Source organism: Lipotes vexillifer, unplaced genomic scaffold (assembly GCF_000442215.2).
Source record: "Lipotes vexillifer unplaced genomic scaffold, Lipotes_vexillifer_v1.1 scaffold306, whole genome shotgun sequence".
NCBI lineage: Eukaryota > Metazoa > Chordata > Mammalia > Artiodactyla > Lipotidae > Lipotes > Lipotes vexillifer.
Window position 1 is genome coordinate 43,333 of NW_006789814.1, and position 21,282 is coordinate 64,614.

At 41.7% G+C, this 21,282-nt stretch overlaps 1 protein-coding gene across 1 annotated transcript in view; it reads right to left on the reverse strand.

Annotated features, from left to right (window-relative positions):
* Positions 1-3,912: 3,912 nt before the first annotated feature.
* Positions 3,913-21,282, reverse strand: part of ERCC4 (ERCC excision repair 4, endonuclease catalytic subunit) — a 32,554-nt gene continuing 15,184 nt past the window's right edge. Inside the window, exons 6-11 of the mRNA XM_007462811.1 lie at positions 20,531-20,659; positions 19,210-19,320; positions 15,912-16,509; positions 14,066-14,158; positions 7,119-7,231; positions 3,913-4,818 (exon numbers count right to left, since the gene is read on the reverse strand). Coding sequence (XP_007462873.1) covers positions 4,085-4,818; positions 7,119-7,231; positions 14,066-14,158; positions 15,912-16,509; positions 19,210-19,320; positions 20,531-20,659 — 1,778 coding nt within the window. The 3' untranslated portion in view covers positions 3,913-4,084. The remainder of the gene's footprint in view (positions 4,819-7,118; positions 7,232-14,065; positions 14,159-15,911; positions 16,510-19,209; positions 19,321-20,530; positions 20,660-21,282) is intronic.

Consider the following 21,282-nt stretch of genomic DNA (forward strand, 5'->3'; position numbering starts at 1 on the left):
TGAGTTCCAGTCATGGTTCCACCATTTACTACTGGGTGACCTTGGAAAAATTACTTAACCTCTCTGTGCCTCAGTTTCATCATTGTAAAAGAGGATTTTAAGTAATAGTACCTTTATGGCTTTACCATGAGGATTAAATGAGATAAAGCACAAATGCTAATAAATGTGAGTTATATTACTACTGAGTAAGGGTTCATCATTCTACCAGAGTATTCGGACATTGAAACATTTTGAGAAATAAACTGTCTGACACCTTACGTTAAAGAGGGTTTCATTTCTACATTTCAAGGCAGAAGCAAAATACTTAAATCATCGAAATAAGTCAATTAGTAAACTAATGATTAACTTGTTTAAGAGGCTACAACAAATTCGCAATGTGTTAAAAGAGTAATTTACTTCTTTTAACTTTAAAAGGAATGTTAAAGGAACAAAAATCTATGAGTCAGGGGTGGCAGGAAATTAATCTTTGTTGAGTTAAGGTGTCCCAGGCATTATACTTACCCCACATATTCATTACATTGTCAACAAATGAGTATTTTCAGAAGGAGAATGGTTTTCCCCCCTCCTTAAGGACACATGCTTCGAAATGAAAAACAGTAAAGGAAAATAACCAAAAGAAAAATACTCTTGATGCTTTAGGAACTGGGTTTACCAAGCAAGTCAAATGCCAAAGCAGTGGTTCAAAGTGCATTTCAGCTTTAATCGTTTACTCTGCGTAAAAAAAACCAATTAAATATTCTCTGAATTTTAAATTACATTTACTAACACACTAGTAACTATAATGTACTGGGAATATATTCCCTTTCACTATACATGGTTATTTTTATTTTGCCCACAGAATGCTGAGAATACTGAATAAATACACGTTATTAAAACACACACAAACAACTCTGTTACAAATTGATGTAAATGGTTAGGTCTCGCTCCCATACAAAGTTTGGCTTATATACCCTTACATCAAAAAAACAACAGTGTTGTAGGCCACCAAATACCCATGGATAAAGATGGTAACTTAAGCACTGAAGTCCAGAATCAGACAGGAAATAGCTATAAACCAAAATAGAAAGCAAAATAATGAAGAGAAGTGACAACTCATGTCAAAGTCTGGGTAAATTTTAATATGCCCAAGCCTGAGAAAAGAATTTTTCCTAAAATGTTGGTTCTTAAGGGGCCATTTGTAGGTTAAACTGAACACAAAAGAAAAGGGAATTTCCCTAAAGAAGTTTTCTGAGCCAAAAGAAAATCAAATTATGCTTGAAAAACGAAAGCAAAGACTAATAATTCCTGTCTTTCTCCCCTCACCCACCTCTCCAGATTCGCTTCAGTGTAGGTTTTCCTGCTGGAGGCCATTTATTAACTCTATATTCTGTTATCTCAACACAACTGAATCTAGACTTAACTCTCTGTGTCTCAGTGGGTTGATAAATGAGACAATTATTTTCAGTCCCTCATGAGCTGGGAAACTGCATTCTGGACGTGCCCAAACATACGTAGACATAAAGACACACTAAGCCTCAGATTAAAGAAACAGTAACTACTGCCAAAAGGATATTATTTACAGCCACTATTAAAAATGATTTCTTCTTATATAACTTTAAGAAAGTATCAAGAGAGACACTGTGAGTTAACACTGAAAATGACTTCTCACAATATTTCATATGCTCAAAGTTTTATGCAAAAAACTTTTAACCTAGAATAATGTTGGTCTCAAGTTTTTAAAAAAGGTTTTTAAAAAGCTAAGCATGAGTTCATAAGTAAACTGGATGTTTGTGATTTTGAAAGAAAAAGGCAAAGTTAATAAAATGATGCTAGAAAATAAAGTGATATAGTTTTTTGCAACTGCATGCATTTCTAGTTCTTTGCCAAAGATTCTTAGATTGTACAAATTTTAAAAGAATTTGGCAAAAGTAAATACATGATGGTTGTATTGAAGGCTTTCCACAACTGGAGACACTAAAATATATTTATTTAGTTGGGAGAGGAAGTGGCAGTGAGAGCCTTTCAACTATAATGACCATTTTAGAGTTCATTAGACACTATCGTTCATAATTCAAACACACGAGCTGGTGCACTAAGATGTCATTAAAATGTCTAGTAGGTACAACAGCAAATAACAGAATTTGGGAGCCAGAAGACACTGGCTCTCTAAATACAACTAAGACTGTTTTCTATGTTGTAGCAGATAACAAGGACTGTTTAAAATGGTAGCTTTGAGAGCTTATTTTTGAAAACTTAACTTGGAGTGAAACCCTTACCAAAGAATGTGCTCTGTTAGGATTTTCCTTTTACGTAATGAAAGAACAATAAAAGGCAGGTGGAATTATACCAGGAGAAAAAACCAGAAATTACATCTCTCAAGCAGAAGTGCTAGGATAGAGTGAAGCAAAATTATAATAACCATTACTATTTGAGGTGGTATCTGTTTTAATGTACTTCCAACTATGACTGAATGCTTAGATAAAGAAATGCATACAAAAGTGAAAGTTAACACATGTGCCTGACATTTTTGTTTTCCTATTCTCAAGGGTATATTTTTAACCCTGGGACAAAATTAGTAACCCAAATCTTTATTCTGCCTTAAACTAATTTTTGTTTCTTGTCTTCTTCTCTCCACTCCAAGTCACTCTACAGAGTTAGACGACAACAAATATGGTTCCTTGATACCCCTTAATTCATTCTTGTGGTATCCTTGTATACAGTTCAAAATCCATACACTTCAACATATGTCGACATACCAAGAAATCAAGATGAAAGGTTCGGTTTGGAGATGACAGTTGAAAGACTTCTGTTAAAGTTGAAGACCATTTTGCGTTACACGGTCCACTGTCGACTCCGAGTTCCAACAGTGTAACAAATAAAAACACGGCCGACAAAATGTGACCCTATGTGATGCGGCCAGCAGAACTGATGTCTACAGCAGCTCTTGAGGTAAAAACTTACTACTCATCACTAAATATGTGAATAATACCTAAGTTAATAATGTTTCAATATAAAAGTTTAAAAACTGCACAAAGATGCTGTGAACGTCCTGTACGTACACTTCAGTAAGGACCAGAAGGAGGTCTGGAATGAGACTGTTTTCTTTATGGATTTTCAAATATATACATATTTCTTTAGGATTTTTATATATTCTATGCATTGATCTTCCATCTCCTTACAACCCTTCTGACTCAACTCAAGGAAGGAAAATCAAATCTTAAAAGCTGTGGGTCCCTCCTTTGCTTGTGTGCCAGTCCCCACACAGAGAAGCAGGAGGCTGCTCTGGCACAGGGATGTGGGGGGCGGAGACCCGGGAGAGGACCCGAGCTGGGGGTCCCAGGACAGGTGAGGAGAGGCTGGGAAGGAGGAAGTCTAAGAGACTCTGCTGGGACTTAGGAGGATAAACAGCTATAAAAACGGAGCATTTTCAGGGCTCCTTCACCCACGCCATCCAATTCTGTAAATCGGTAATTCATTTTGTTTTAAAAATACTGGTTTTGAACAATCCAGTTATAGTACGTGCTACATATCTTCAGGTGATCAGAAGACCGACTGGCCGGTTTTAGAGGTGGCTGCCTTTCTTAAATTAGCAGTAGGAAGTCCCCATGAATTTATCCCAGAGGCAGACAGGTGGGAGAAGCACGCAGCTGAGGGAAACCTGGAGGGGAGAACAGGTTGGCAATGGCAGAGATGTTCCCTTCTCAGTGTCCTGGGAGCCCCTCTGTAGACAGAGGGTAAGAACACGATGGTGCGTTTTCAGTCTGTGGAGGAAACCTAAGTTTCTGCATGTTTCAGAAATGGCCTTCTATAAACACCTGCAGACACGTTCCCTGATCCTGACACCTCATGTAAAAATGGAACGTACTAGACCTGGTGTGGATGGTGCAGGGAAGGAGGAAAGCAGGCGTGGGAAGTAAAAATGATTCCTGAACACAAAGTTCAGAGCCCAGCCTTGGCCGCTGGTCCCCTGACCCAGGAAACAGCCTAATCATTCAAAGACTGGCAGAGAATGAGCTACTGGGCTAATAATTAATAAAGATCTGTGAGGGCGGGCAAGAAGCAGCTGAGAAGCATAGTCACGGGATAAGAAAACAGGCACCACCGTTCATTTTTCCATTTTCCCTTTGGAGATGACCTCCGCGTAGGAGGTGTGAATGAAGTCATAGAGCTGCCTGGCATTTGCCGCGTTCCCCAGCAGCAGCACCAGCTTGTCGAGGGACAGGCTTGCTAACTCGGCGATGTTCTTAATGTTGGTCATCAGGGAGCGACAGTTTTTGGCATTTACCCCTGGCATTTTTAACAAGAAGTCCTGGGGACCGGGATTATACTTCTCTGCCTCAGGGAGGGTCTCGGAATCGGCTGTCACGGCCATGGCCGTCGCCGCGTCCGGCTGTGGCTTGTTCTGCTTCAGCCCCTCAAACAGCTCCGCGGTGGCGTGCGGGGAGGGGCACCAGAGGATCCGGAGCCTGGGGAAGTGCAGCGTGAGGAGCGTGAGCTTGGAGCTGATGTCGTTGCCGGAGATCTCCTGATGGAAGGCACCTCGGGACATGAGAGAGAAAGGCTTAGTGGGGTCGAACTCGATCAGAAGCACCGGCCGCTTGTAGTAGCGGGACATGGAGATACACTGGCTGTAGAGGCGGCCATTGTTCAAAGAGCCGATCAAATCACTGACGCTCTTGCGCTCCACGCACATTTCTGGAGTCAGAACGTAGTCTCCGACCTCTAAGGTCACTGGCTCAATGTCAATGCCCCGACGGTGGATCAGAGATGGGAGTTCACTTCGAAACTCGCGCATGTCCACAACGATACTTTGCTGGGTACCATTCTGTTCCTGGCCGCCTATGAAGAAAAAGAAGCACTTTAAGTAACGCCACTGAGGAATAACTCTCAGAGATGGCAGAGCTTAAAGTTAAAGATCTATGTTTCTGCTGTTAATCTCCGATGCCTGGTTACACAGTATGACATGTTATTCCACACTTCTCCGTATTATAAAAAGGTTTATTTACAGTTTAAGGCTATTTTCCTTAAACTAAATAGAGCTGGGAGGAAGTTGGGGTCTCTTGGTACTTCCTTACTTAGAATTCACAAATACCAGCATTTGCCATCATCTTCCCTCTGTGGTTCCTCTATGGCAGCGGTGCCCAACCTTTCTGGCACCAGGGACTGGTTTCGTGGAAGACAGTTTTTCCACGGACGGGGTTGGGGTGTGTGTGTGTGGGGGGGCTGGCTCAGGCGGTGATGCGAGCCACGGGGAGCCATGGGGAGCGGCAGAGGAAGCTTCACTCACCCGCTGCTCGCCTCCTGCTGTGAGGCCCGGTTCCTAACAGGCTGCAGACCAGTACTGGTCCGTGGCCCAGGGGTTGGGGACCCCTGCTTTATGGTCCCTCACTGTTGCATTGACCACATTTTACTGATCATCGTCATCCCAATTCCTAGGACATAGTAGATGCTTAGAAATGTTCTCTGCATAAACTGCCTTGTGGACTGCTGTGAAAAAATTTGGAGCTTTTAGTGCTTGTATCAACGAGTCCAGGGACGGGAAAATGGGAGAAGCTGGGAAAAACAAGAGCACAGAGCTTCTCCCACTAACGTGCATATGAATCACCTGGGATGGAGTTAAAGTACCTACTGTTTCTGTAGGTCTGGAATAGGGTCAAAGACCCTGCATTTCTAACAGGCTCCCACGTGATGCCAACACTGCTGGTTGAAGGACTCAAAAGTGCTGTTGTAGGCAGAATGGTGGCCCCCTGATGATGTCCATGTCCTAATCCCTGAAACCTGTAAATATGTTACTTTACATGGCAAAGGTGACTTTGGAAATGTGATTAAGTTAAGGCTCTCAAGATTGGGAGATTATTCTGTATTATCCAGGTAGGCCCAAGGGTCTTTATAATGAAAGAGGGAAGCAGGAAGCTCAGAGTTGGAGCTGCTGACCTTGGAGTGGGAGGAAGGAGCCATGGGCCAAGGGATGCAGGCGGCCTGGATAACCTGGAAGAGGAAGGGATTCTCCCCTGCAGCCTCCAGGGGGATCGCAGCCCTGCACACACCTTCCTTTGAGCTCAGTGAAACCCATTTGGACTTTGGATTGTAAGATAATAATTGTTAGATAATAAATGTGTGTTGTTTCCAGACACTAAGTTTGTGGCAATTTGTTACAGCAGCAAAGGAAAGCTAACACAAGCGCTTAGAGGACTGAAGTCTAAAGGGCAGATTTCTGTGAGCAGCTTTCTGTGTGGTACCTACTTGCTCCAAACTACCTCATTCATATTGCCTGACATCCTGCTGTTCTGCATGACATGTCCACAACCTATTTGAGTTAATAAGACTCTTCTTCAAAAGATACTCTGAGGCAGTGTTTCCCACTATGGTCCAAGGACCACGTCCATCAGACGCTGACCCCATTTCAGATCTATTGACTTGGAATTTCTATGGACTGGGGTCCGTGAATCTACAGTTTTATCAAGCATCAGAGGTTATTCTTAAGTACGCTAAATTCTGAAACCCACTGCTTTAACTGCGCTGGACCCCACCAAAGGAGAAAAGGGCTCAACTGTATTGTTTTTCCCACGTCTCTTGGCTGAAAGCAGCTGCTGACACGGGAAAATGGGGCCTGGGGCGTGGGACATGGCTAACCCTGTACCACGGTGGACGTGGCATCCAGCAGGTCTTGGTGGAAGCCACTGCTGGGACGCTGCATGGCAGTGAGAGTACCACACACCTGGGATCTGGAAAAGCGCCAAGAAGCAACCAACAAACACAGATATGGAAGTGGGAACGCACCCCAAACAATCCTGACTCTTTATCTATGGGCAAACTGGCCTCTTCAGGTAAAGGTAAGAACCTAATCACCATTTACAAAAGTTTCTTGGCAAAAGTACATTCTGAATCTCAATGAATGCTGGAGTGTAACTGATTTCCAATGCCGCTGCGTAGATCACAACCCCACTTATCTTACAGGTGAGGAGCCCGAGATCCAGGAAGGACATGTGGCTAGTAAACAGCCAGCTGAGACCAGGGTATGGGAGCAGACAGCCACGTTTAAGAGCTTATTGAGAAAAATTAAGCTTCTGCAGAGAAACTCTGGAACCTCACAGCCTCCTGCACAGGCAGCAGGAGTGTTCGGCAAAGGGCAGGCTCACCAGCTTTGCGTGTGTCGGTGGGAGCACCTGCAGATACACAGCCTCTTACGAGGTCGAGGTTCGTTTCGTCTCTGCCTTCTCTTTCTTCAGGGACAACCATGCTAGCCTTTTCCCTGGGGGTGGGAGAAAAACATCTTCAACATTTCTGAGCTAATTTCAAAATTCCAGATTTTAATCTCTTGTAAATTACAATATACAAAATGATCTACATAACTGTAGTGGTAAAAGAGGATACAGGAAACACTAGAAGTAAATATGCAGTCAAGTGATGTGTAAAGGAAGCAGAAAGAGTTTCTTGGTTGGGTACTCCTGCTCATCTTCCAGAGTTAAAAAGTACTGTTATTTATTTTCTATTCTGTATGTCCTCTAAACACTTTGTGGCATGAAATAAGCATGTGAAAAATGCCACAGAGAGATTATTGAGACTTTTTATTAAAATGTGCTAAATGTGTTACTGAACATTGAAAAGGATTCAAATAATTTATATCCCAATATTTTCAGAGTAATAATAAATAGGATGGTTAAAAATCAATGATTAGGAACTTCCCTGGTGGCGCAGTGGTTAAGAATCTGCCTGCCAATGCAGGGAACATGGGTTTGAGCCCTGGTGCAGGAAGATCCCACATGCCGCAGAGCAACTAAGCCCGTGCACCACAACTACTGAGCCTGCGCTCTAGAGCCCGTGAGCCACAACTACTGAGCCCATGTGCCACAACTACTGAAGCCCGTGTGCCTAGAGCCCGTGCTCCGCAACAAGGGAAGCCCCCGCTCGCCGCAACTAGAGAAAGCCCATGCACAGCAACAAAGACCCAACTCAGCCAAAAAAAAAGAAAAAAAAATCAATGATTAAAGAAATGAAAACAATACATGGTTAAGCTTTGATTTAAAAAAACTCCAGGTGGGAGGCCCCATTAAACACCCTCGGTTTTAAAGGAAAATCAAGATTAACATTAGAAAGCAAATTTCCAACAAAAGATTTAAACAAAAAAATCAACATCTCAGGTTACGCAGTAGAGCAGCATCAATTCACTCGTGCGTTTACTTAAAACATTTACAGAGGGCTCCCACATGCTGTGCGAGGTATTTTGGATACAAATACGGTTATTTGGATCCGATAATTCCTGTCTTCAAGGAAGCTCAGTATCTTAAACCCGGTAGATTGACAAGCCTGTACAATCCTAACTCAAGATTTGTAATCAAAAACCAGAATCACGGCAAGATCCTCAATAACCACGGGGAGAGTAGGCCAGGTGTGCCATAGTCTTATTTTTCAAAACCAGTAAAAGATGGTATAATCAGTTCAGGAAAGAGCAAGCACTGTGTGTTCCTCTGTGCCAGGCTGACAGAAAAGATGTATAAGGCTGGGTCTCTGCCCTCGCTGGGCTTGCAACTGAGTTTCATGGCAACGTGAAAACCGTGGAACTGACTGACTGCAATAAAAGAGGCCGGGGAAGGTGAAACAAGAGGACTCTTCATCAGCAACTAATGATTTCAACAAGGGCTCAAACAAAAAGGATTTCCCAATGAAAGGAAATAAAATCAGATGGGGCAATTCCCCAACCACTCTGGATATGTGATGTTTTAGGGCAGGGTACCACGAAGAGATTCCACCAGAGAACAGAAACTCCAAGTTTAAATTCTTTACTATTTGAAACAATATACAAATGCAAAGTTATTATCAGTATAACATTTTATGAACAGATCGCAAGGAGGCAGGCGATAGTTACAGTTCCGTGCTCCCTCGTCATTCTCAGTACCGCTGTCAAGTGTTGCTGATGAAGGATTCTTTGCAGTGACAATGGCTCTGGCAGCCACTCATTACTGCCCCGTTACACCTACTAGACTCCAGCTGGGGGGTAAGGGGCAAACAGTTCAAAAAACTTACTGCTCTTAAATTTCTTTTTATTTGGGATCAACATGGGGGATTTTTTTTCTTCTTTATCTCCACTTACCTTACTGGCTAAGCTATCACATGTGAGGGCATCCTCATTTCCTGATTAATTTGAAACTGTGGCTGTAGAGCACAGTGAGTTAGAATGCAGACTCTGGGCCCATGTTTCATGAATCTGAAACCACTTACTGGCTGTGTGACTTTAGGCAAGTTGTTTAATGGTTCTGTCCCTCAATTTCGTCTGTAAAATGGGGATGATACTAAAATCTAACCTCAAAGAGACTGGTAAAAGGATCACATAATATATGTAAGGCACTCAGAAGAGTGCCTGGCACATAGGAAGCACTATATAAATGTCAGCTGTTATTATAACCGTACTTTTCTTACATGTAGTAACCTCATCCCCTAATTATCCACGATTATGCTAAAAAACAGAAGACTTTCTTTCAAATGATTCCACAACTGTTTCAGTTAATACTGTTAAAAAACAGCTAGTTTACTATGAAATGTTATAACTGCAAACTGAATCTGAGAAAAAAAAATATTCCTGAAATGAAACCAGGGTTGTGAAGAAAATAGCTAAGTCTTCCTAATCAGTAACTCAAATTAGTTTAACAGAAATTTGCCATACTTATATTCAGTCTCTTGCTTTCAACACTTGCATAATTTTTCATGTTACTCTATATGACAGACACAAAATAATAATTAAACAATTCAGGCCCCTATTTCCACTTAAAGTACTGTGGTTTCTTAATTTTGCTTTAACATCTTCAGTGATATTTGAATAGCCTGTACAACGTGATAACACAGGGAGGAGACACTGGACTAGAAGTCTCTTCAAATGGGCGTTTATTCAAGCCCTCATGCTAACCCATTTTGTGATCATATTTTCTAACTGTAAAATTTCAAATAAGCTAATAACCCTTTTCTTTGAAGAGTGATGACCTCTCCAAAACTGTATACTCAGAATGTTATTACTAATTTTTTGACGCAGGGAGCATTTTATTAGCAATACTTACAAGTGTAACCTTTTTTCTCTTTACTTGTCATCTGTAATCTACTGATCTCCGGTCCAGTCAAACAGTCCTTTCACTGCCAGTTCGCCTGATTCATTCCTCTCTGGATATTTTAAATAGTAGCATTGCTTTTCTTCTTACAACATCACTCATGGAGGTCCTGGCAAAAGCACATTCCCTCGGTCTCACATTAAATTTTTCTCTAAGTCCAGGCTTAGTGCAAATGCTCTTTCAGCCATGCACCTCACATATATTTTGCTTTTCAAAACAAACACTTCTCAAATTCCCCAAGTTTTCTGGGAAAGTAAATATCTTAAGATTCTGAACGGCATAACCATCTGTGTAATATGGGAAGATCTAACATAATAAGTAGACAATCACCACTGAGAGTTTATAAAATTATGCCAGACCATAGATAAAATGACATCAAAACCTGGTATGGAAATTACTGTAGAGATTGAAACATAGGAGAAAGTTTGTATCCTTGGTTCTGCAGAGTGAAGTTTCCAGTATGTGCCAGGCTTACCCGAGCCTTGTCACTGAGCCCTTCGAGTGTAAAATCACTTGTATAAGCCAGGAATGGCATGTGGTCCCCGATACCTGGCTACAATCCACTGACGGCACTCTTTTTCTAGGCCAGGTTCTGATGCACTGGAGAAGAGGCAGTCACAGGAAGGAGGCCTGGAGCATAAAACTCACCTACTCAGAGCCTACCAGGCCCCCCTTGGCTACAACACTGTGCAGGAAACGGTTAAGGGAGCAGGCCTGGGCTGCTCAAACCCTGCACATTCCCAAGAAAGGCCTGTCTCCTCAGCTTGTCTTCCCAGAAGCCCTTGGCCAGCTTCTGGGAGTTGAGGTCTGAGCTCTTGGAATACAATGCCTGATAAGAGGGTTTTTATATGCCTGGAGCCACACGGCACCAGTGTGATCAGATGGTTTATGCCAACAGTGTGATTTCTAGTGAATACCTGTTTTTGCTCCAGGGAGCTGGAGTCTGTCACTTGAGTACTATGTCTATATGACTGACTCCCAATAAAAACGCTGGACCGCAAGTCTCGGGTAAGCTTTCCTGTGGACGACACTGAGCGTGTGCTGTCACACACTGCCACTGGGAGAATTAAGCGCGTTCCTGCGACTTCACTGGGAGAGGACACTCAGCAGCTTATGCTGGATTTTCCTGGACTTGGCCCCGTGTGTTCTTTCCTTTTGCTGATTTTACTCTGTGTCCTTTTCCCTGTAATAAACCATAACTGCAAGAATACCAGTTTTTCTGACTCCTGTGGGTCCTTCTGGTGAATCACTGGGCCTGAGGGTCTTGGGGACCCTCAACATGAACACCAACAACCTAATCTGAATATTTTAGCTCCATGTGCTCATTTGTGATTTAGAGACAGTTACTTTAATCAGAGAAGACTTAGGCAAAGGATATTTTACAAAGAGTGAAGGAGCAATTAGGAGGTACTGGCCCACATCCAGTAGCACCAATTCTTTGATGCCATTTCCTCGATATCTCTTAAATCTGTCCCCTTCTCTCCATCAACCTAATCTTGGCTGCCACCGGTTCTTATCAGACAATTGCAACAGCTTTCCTGACTAGTTCCCTGCTCTAGCCATTCCTCAGTTTGATGCCAGAGAAAGCCTTTAAAAAATACTCTATGTCACTTTCCTAATTAGAACTCTTCAGTGCTATCTTACTGGCTACAGAGTCAAGTTCTAAATCCTTAACAGGCCTTGTGCACCTCGGAGCTTTCACATACACCCTTGTTCAACAAAACCCCTTGCCCACCTTGTCCACTTAGCAACCAGCACACATGCTCCACGGGTCAGCTTAAAGGTCATTCCTTCAGTGACACCGTCCCAGACATCCCACACTGGGTCAGATCTCTTTGACAGACTCTTGTAGGATACCCTTTTCTTTTACCTTTGTAGCCCGCCGCCCTCTGCCCATGTCTATTTATGATATTATTCATAATCATTCAATGTTTGTCTTTTCCACTAGGGGATAAGCTCTAGGAGGCAGGACAGAGCCTTTTTCTGCACCACTGTAACTCCAGCACTTTAACATTAGCACAGGGGTTGGCTCATAATAGATGCTCAAGAAATATCTGTTGACTGTTTGAGTCTTGGGAGATGAAGGTCTAGGAGACACAGAGAGGCACTAAAAAGCTCTAGATAAGAAGAGGTAGTCTGCATAATACCTGTTTTTTTATAACACTTTCTGGAATACTTTTTCAAAAAGCATATGTACACACATATAAACCATCCCACAGAGCACATTAATAGAAAATACATATCTACGAAATGCAAACAGATTCGCAGACATAGAGAACAGACTTCACAAAGGGGAGGGGGCTAGGGGAGGGAAGGATGGGGAATTTGGGATTAGCAGATGCAAACTAGTATATATATACGATGGATAAACAACAAAGTCCTACTGTATAGCACAGGGAACTATATTCAATATCCTGTGATAAACTATAATGGAAAAGAATATGAAAAAGAATGTACATATATGTATAACTGAATCACTTTGTATATAGCAGAAATTAACACAACATTGTAAATCAACTATGCTTCAATCAAAATTGAAAAAAATATTCAAATATTTTCATAAGCTGAAAGGACTGACCAATAATTGTAGGACCAATAGCTGCAAGAATCCATGGCTAAGGCATGCCACAATCACAGAGGATAGGAAGGGAAGAGAACTGCCCACGAACCGTGCTGAGTTTCTTCAAAGGGACTCAATGACACTGATTCAATAAGCACTCCTGTTTCTGGGAACGCATGCCCTGGATGAACTGGGGTATCTGCATATTTTAAGCATATACTGACAGCCCACAGCCAGTGTTGAAGGATGGCCGTCCATTTTGAAATTCTGTCTAGGTCGTGGCTAACTGCCACTAAAAATGATTTCTGCCCTCTTGCTGTCACTGATATATTGCCAATGTCTGAGGCTTGAAAGACTGGTCTGGCCCAGCCACTGCCAGGACAGGCCATGGTCTCCTCTGGTCTAGCCTTTTCTCTGGCTCGGATCAAGAATGCCCTGTCCAGCCCCCGCCCTGGCTTCTGGGGCTCCTTAGAGAGCATCTGATCCATCTTCTCTCACCAAGCTGCCATTTCCTTGATAACATCCCTTGGGGGAGGCTATTAGATTTCTCAAGTGCTTGCAGGAGTAAGAGGTAGCCATGTAGTTTGTGAATATCTCAATTAGAAACATTTTCCTTACGTTAAACCAAAACCTTTTTCTATTTGGATTTGGAACATTAAAGGTTACTTATTCTCAAAAAACACACATCTGTTCAGACCAATGTCACACCTTTAAAAAAATATTTTTCCCAGAGTGATTCTATTGATCTGAACTGACCAGGTCATAAAAATATTTCCCAGTTGGGCTTCCCTGGTGGCGCAGTGGTTGAGAGTCCGCCTGCCGATGCAGGGGACACGGGTTCGTGCCTCGGTCCGGGAAGATCCCACATGACGCAGAGCGGCTGGGCCCCGTGAGCCATGGCCGCTGAGCCTGTGTATCCGGAGCCTGTGCTCCGCAATGGGAGAGGCCACAACAGTGAGAGGCCCACATACCACAAAAAAGAAAAAAAAAAAAATTTCCCAGTAAACAGTAAAGCAGTCACCCACCCATGGACAATGGAAATTTTACAAGGGGAAAAAAAAAATCATGATTCCAAGGGAAGGGAGAAATCTTGTACATGGGGGAGGGGGAGAGATTGTTTCAGTTCTATTGCTGGTGTTTTATGTTATATTTCTTTATTAACATAATAGCAGTTTTCTCCACATTTCTATTCTACTAACCCCCTGAAAAGCACCTGGAGACGGTGGAGAAGCAGGGGAAAAGAAAAGGAAATGTGTATTGATGTATATAAACCCTGGAGCGAATCAGACTACAGGTGTATCTTGATGTGACCCTCCCCAGCAGCTTCCTCTCTCCATCTTTCCTGAGGGCTAGTAGATACTCCCCCACTCAGAGAAGCCTCTGGATCTTCAAAGGCCTTTGATTCCTTCATACTGATCTACGTATTTACCTTATGAGTTTTTCAAAAGCTTCCTTTTCGTTCCGCAAAGCAGTGAGATAGCGCTGTTCCTCGGTTGAACCTCCGTATATAAGAAAGTAAACCCTGCAAGTGAAGACAGAACTCTTTTAGGCTGCAAAAACATAATTTTTAATCCCTGGAAGGAAGAGCATGGCATTTGAAATCAGCAACCTAGAGTGTTCAAATAATAAATATTTGACTGAGAAGAAAAGGTTCCATTAATCACACACTTACTAAAATTAAGCAGCCTAAACCCCACCTGTTAAAGGTCTCATTACCACATGGGTTTTTTTTTTTCTTCTTTCATCAAAAGGAGGAACAGAGTTTAGGTAAACACTGAAATATAACAAAGAGGGATAGAATAATTCTTTCCTCATAACTATAAACAAATCAGAAAACACAATCTTAGCGGCTTCTCTTTTTTCAATTTTTTTCTTTGCATCTCTGCCAAACAATCGTTTAAAAAGTTGGATGGTGGTTATAAAGGCCAGCTTATGAAAGTTCATGTTAGTGAAAAATAAACAAATGAAATCTAAATGACCTTTACCTTCACAAGTAATTTCTCCGTTCCTTTTTATTCATGTCTTAACAGAACCGAGTCATCACACATTTTATATAAACACACAGACAGAGAAGACATGGATTATATCAAGCTCCTCAAAAAATAATTTGACATATTCTTTTCTCTTAGAAAAGGCCAGCTTTCCTATCTTGTTGGTTGCTAAGAAGCTGAATGAAGCACCTCCTCTGCCCCTTTTCTTTACCTTCTATCAGAGACATTTCCCCTTTTTAGCCCTCGATTTTTCTTTTGGTCTTCATTTTCCTAGTTTATATTTCTTTGAAGTGCGGGCAGGGAGAAAACCATTGGCCAATGAGTCCAGAGACCTGAGCTCTTCCACGAATGTATCACATGGCCAAGGGCAAGCCATTCACCATGTCTGGGCCTCAGTTTCCCACTGATGGATCAAGTGGTTGAACGCTGAGGTCCCTTCTGGTTCTGACCTTTTGTTTCTAAATATCACACTATTCTATATTCAGGCAACAGAGAACTTTTGTGCACACAAGCTATCTCCAATGTTGATTAACAGCAAAGTATGAAAAATTTATCAGCCTATAATTATTTCACCAGCTTTGCCTCATCTCTTCATCCTGCGTTATTTCTGGTCCACCTCCTCCATTCACCTCTACTCTGAAAGGTTGCTTTCGTTAAACTGGCTAGAAAGGTCTCTTTTGGCTCTGCCTTTGGTTCAGGTTGAGTTCAGGATATTAACTTTGAGGTTTATTTCCCTCAGATAATTGGAGAGCCAGAACACTATATTCTTTGGGAGGCATCATTTTCTCATCTGATATTTCTTGAAACTCAAGAATACATGGTACAATAATTCCCCAAATTCTTTATGTGGCTGTAACTTAGAGTCACTTTTTCGGATTTACAAGAAAGACGTTTTAAAATTATGAAATTTAGCTGAGTCATAATTACATTAACATTTGGTAGAAGTTAGGATATTGTAAATTTCCTAGGCTTGTTCAGAGACGGTGCCCCATAGGCTACAACCAATGCATACAGAATATGGCACAGAACAGCAGAAGAGCAAGTAACAAGGAAGGGGGCATTCCCTCCGATTCCTGGATCCACTACAACATTCGACCTCCTTCCCATGCGTACTTCCCAGACTGATCAGAATGCCAAATAAGGTTTCATAAACTCAACCAACATCATAACAATGTAACGTTAAAGATAAGAAAGCCCGTGGGCAACTGGTCTATCTGTGCTAAATCCTAAAGAACTGCAAAACTGAAGCCCATGAGATCGTAGTTCATATTCCTTACAACTTGCCTCAGGGGCTTCCCAGGCCGACTTGCCCTGTAAATTTCAAGCTGACGCACGAAGGTCAGCTCTGCGTCGTACAGGACCACGTATCTTGGCTCCACCTCGTGGAGCACCCGTGTCAGAGCGTAGGGGTCGCTGCAGCCCAGGAGTGGGTGGATAATGGTGAGGGGGTCTTTCATGATTCCGTACGCGGCATCAGAGGACACGTTTAAATCAAACTCCTCGTGCTTAATTTCTTCTAAGCAGCTTTCGGGGCTACTGCTTAGGTCTCTCGGGCATCGCTCCTCCACACACCCCTCCTCCTCCAGTTCTTCAGACTGTTCCATCATCTGAGTTAAAGTCAGCCTTGGTTTCTTCTTTTTGAAAGCCCTCTCTTTGGCAGAAGCCCTGTCTTTGTTTCGGAGGCCTTTGGGCTTTCTGTTGGATTTCATAATTCTCTTTGAGCCATCCTCCTTCCTAAACCTCATCCACACGTCTTCGGCTTTGCTGTCCTTCTCAAAGGTTTTCCTGTAGAGCCTCAACAAGAAGGCCTCTGCTCCGACAGCGATGTACTCTCGCAGCTGGGAACAGGTCCTGTCATCACTTGCGCAAATGAGAACGTGTCCTAAAATTAGAAACAGCATTATGTCCTGATTACCTCACTTGTCGCCCTACCCCACGCGCCCCCTCGTCCCTTCCCCCCCAGAGACACAGCTCACCCCTTGGCGCTAAAGATACTTTACAATTTGTTTAAAAAGGGTCTCGGATGCTCATCAAAGGCTTTCTCCTCCCTGGCAGGATTACTTAAATCTTCCGGGTAAAGGTGAAGCCAGAAATATTTAGAGTCTTACGAAAGTATAGCTGTCGTATAATGGAGGCTTTAAAGAAGCTCTTTTTAATTAATAATTTTCCAGAGGATCTGGAAATAGATCTGGAAATACCAAAATAAATTCCAAATGGATTACAGTCAAATGTTAAATGATACATCATGAAAAAAAAGATGACTATTCTCCACCTCTCCATATGAAGATGATTTTCCAGGCTTACAAGCAATGGAAGAAATCTCAGAGAATACTGATATCTGTGAGAAGATATCAACTGATCAAGCAATTGACTGACTCTATGAGAATAAAAAACTGCATTAAAAAAAGCTAAAGACAGGCTGCTCCCAAGCCTTTTGAGATGGACCACATTTTGTCTATGGAATGTGCATCTCTAAATAAATCCACTTCTTGCCTAAAAAAAAAAAAAGCTAAAGACAAAAAAATAACTTTATGTAACTATGATAAATATTAATATCTTTAATATATAAAAAGTTGATACAAACTGAGGACACACTCTAAACCAGCAAAGGAAACTAAGACAATTCACAAAAGAAGAAATGCATCTGAGAAAGAACTGAGCTCCCCAAGCATCAAAATTTGAAACAAGATCACATTTCTCTCCAATCAAATGAATAAAATTGTTATACATATGTAATATATGTAGATACACACACAAATATATACAGAATCTCCAGTCATTGCCAGCTGGGTAAAAAAAGATAAGCTCTTATACTTCCAAAAGAAATGAAAATTGATAAAAACTTTCTATAAATCAATGGGGTAATATGTCTTGAGAACTTTAAAAATGTCAGTATCACTTGGCTCATTAATTCTATATCGAGAAATTATATCTACACTATAACTTTAACAATGTGAAACAGAAAATACATGAAAGAAAACCAGGAAGGAAATATGCCAATGTTAACAGTGGCTGCTAGATGTAATTTTTTCCCCTTCTTTATTATGCTTTTTTTCTAAGTACACATGTATGACTTTGGGTCTTAAATCACAGCACCATAAGTTCTGGGATAATATCACAGCATAATTACTCATATAAGGATTATGTGCTTGCCTTTATTGCTTTAAAGGAGTTCAAAGTCTCAATAGATTTTTTTTTTAACATCTTTTTTAACATCTTCACTGTTTTTTTAACATCTTCACTGACACACCCACAATGGTGTGTTTCTGCTCCACAATAAAGAGCCACACACACACACATCCCCACATCCCCTCCCTCCTGTGCCTCCCCCCCCCCCCCCCCTGACACACCCACAATGGTGTGTTTCTGCTCCACAATAAAGAGCCACACACACACACATCCCCACATCCCCTCCCTCCTGTGCCTCCCCCCCACCCTCCCCATCCCACCCCTCCCTCCAGCTGTCCATCCTACACTTGGTAGTGTGTATACATGTCCATGGCTCTCTCTCACCTCGTCCCAGCCCACGCCTCCCCCTCCCCGTGTCCCCAAGTCCACTCTTCACGTCTGCATCTCCACTCCTGTCCTGTCCCTAGGTTCCTCAGAACCGCCCCTTTTTCTTTCTTTTTTCTATATTCCACACACATGCGCCAGCACATGGCACCTGCTCCTCTCTCTCCGACCCACTTCACCCTGCATGATAGACTCCAGGGCCGTCCACCCACCACAAACAGCTCAACTTCGTCTCCTCCCGTGGCTGAGCGACACTCCATTGTGTCTATGTGCCACATACTCCTCTCAATAGATACTTTTTAAAATTTAGTTTTATTTTCTATCTGGTTTTATTTTTAAAACTTAACTCAGGTTCAGTCTACAGTTCAGGTTCAGTCTACTAGTATACTTGTGTTTGAAGTGAGTAGCCCCAAAACTTGAAATTTTTTTAGCACTAGGTCAGTGTCATTCCATAATACAGTTGAGGCTTCTTTGAAAAGACACTTGCTGAGAACCTAAAACTTAAGCCCATTAGCTTTCTCCTTTTGGATTCCAAATTTAAAGCCTGGTGAATATATATGTAGAGATTTTGCTGCATCTTTTTTTGTTTTTAATTGAAGTATAGCTGATTTACAATGTTCTGTGAATTTCTGCTGTACAGCAAAGTGATTCAGTTACACACACACACACACACACACACACACACACACACACACATTCTTTTTTATATTCTTTTCCATTACGGTTTATCACAGGATATTGAATATAGTTCCCTGTGCTATACAGCAGGACCTTGTTGTTTTTATCCATTCTATATAAGATAGTTGATTAGTTGTATCTTTAAATAGAAGTCCTGAGAACCCAACCAGTAAAACAACCTGCTTTCATGAATATACAGTGATTCAACCTGGAGAAAATGACATCAACTGAACAGAGAGGCTCTTGTCACTAAGATTTCAGTGTTCATGTGGCACTTTCTCTTCCACATTTGATAAAGAAGATGATAGTATAAATTATTTGTAAAGAGCTAATCAAAAAGACTCATTTGCTAGATTTTGAACACAAATATCATCAGCTCCTTTTTTCCTACCTGGACCACCAAGGGCTTCACTCTCCTTATTCTCTGCCTCAATTTCTTTCAATACTTCCGAGAGTGCCTCCCATTTTGGGTTGTTTTCTAGGACCAGTTCCTTTCTTGTTTCTGTATAGAAATAAAAGACCACCTCATTCTATGTGATAATATTTATCTATAAAGTATTCCAAAGGCTTTTAAGACAACAGATAACACAGGCATCATTCCATAAACCCACTCCTTTGAGCTTCCTTCATAATACTCTATAGATAGAATCTGCTTCTTTGAGAAAGGTCTCCTTATGGTCTAAATGAAGACACTTCAAACCAGCATTAACACAGGTTCCATAATGCCTTGAGAGAAAGTGATGTGAGTGGTCACTAATAAGACATGATTATGTGTTAGTTGTCAACTGTGACATTATATATAAACTGCTACACAAAATAAGGGACTTGGTATTTCTTATTTCTAAAATAAAAGTATTTATTATTTCTAAAATCCCCAAGATTTTCACAATCCTGAACATGGGATATAAGCAGACAACAATAAAACTTTTATTTCTGTAAGTACTCAAACGTATTACTAATGTATTTAATTAAGTTTTGAAATAGACCTTTGAACTAGGCAGAAAGTAAACATTAACCCTACCCCATGCTTTAAAAAACCAACGATATGTATTATACCTACTAGATGAGTGTGAAATAAAACCCATTATTTGCCTCATTCTAGTATTTATGTCCCCTAAAAGCTAAAAGGGATGTTAAAATGTCCCACTAAGACTTCAAGTGCCCAAATAGTAATTATTCCGAAGTTAAAAAAAAAAATCTATAATTCTTGTGCAGGATCTTACGTTGCAGCACGTGGGCTCTTCACTGTGGTGCGCGGGGTTCTCTCTAGTTGTGGCACACGGGCTCCAGAGTGCATGGACTCTGTAGTTGGTGGCACACAGGCTCGTTAGTTGAGGCGTGCGAACTCAGTTGTGGCACACAGGATCAGCTGCCCCGTGGCACGTGGGAATCTTAGTTCCCTGACCAGGGACTGAACCCGCGTCCCCTGCACTGGAAGGTGGATTCTTTACCACTGGACCACCAGGGAAGTCCTAGCAAGAATACTCTTGATTGATATTTGGCATTTGTTATTTGGAATCCCCTGGCAATGAATCCATACCAAATACTTTTACCATACATTATATATGTTACATATAACATATAATTAACACGCAGTTACACATTCTTCACACAGCTGAAGGAGATTTAAAGTTATATTGTAACTTGATAAGCATTTCCACACCAAATACTTAAATAAAAGACACGTTTGAAGACTTAAGCATACAAGATACCTTGCTCTTCTTTAATCTCCAGTTTTTCAGGCAGTTTGCCTTTTTTACTCATTTTGGCATCTGGAACATGATAAACCCTTGCTCGAGCATTTATAAACATTGAGGTGCTGGAGTCAAGAAACAGCCAACCTAATAAGAAAAGTTTAAAAAGAAAGCCTTCAATTTATAGTTTACTTCAGAGAATCCCTGAAGGTCACATGACCTGTTTATCAACCGGTCACCAACTTATTGGTCACCAACCACACCTTCTCCCTTGTCATGGCCTCTGTCACTGTTTGGCTAGACTGTGGTTTTCAAAGTGCAGCCTATAGACCCCTGGGGGCCCCCCAAGATGTTTTTTTGGGGGGAAGAGGGGTCTGTGACCTCAAAACTACTCTCATAATAATACTAACTCATTATTTGACTTTTTTCCACTGTGTTGACATTTCCAATAATGGTGCAAAAGCATTGGCAGGTATTGCTGCTGGTGTCCAAGCACAGATGAAGGCAGTGGAACCCAAAGCGTACTCGCAGGTCAATATGTTCCTCAAGGCTATATATTTGTAGTTTATCACTCAAGAATATTCCTGGTGAAGCAGCTAAGAAACATTATTTGTATTAAATCTTGGCCCCAGGGCCCCTGGACCACACTTTAGAAAACACTGGTTTAGCCAGACAGTGGGAAAGATCGGTAGTGGGGGAAGGATGTGACTGGTAAAAAAACGAGACGGTGGACAGCCGCGTATGTGTGTTTCCCTACAAACCTCTTCTCA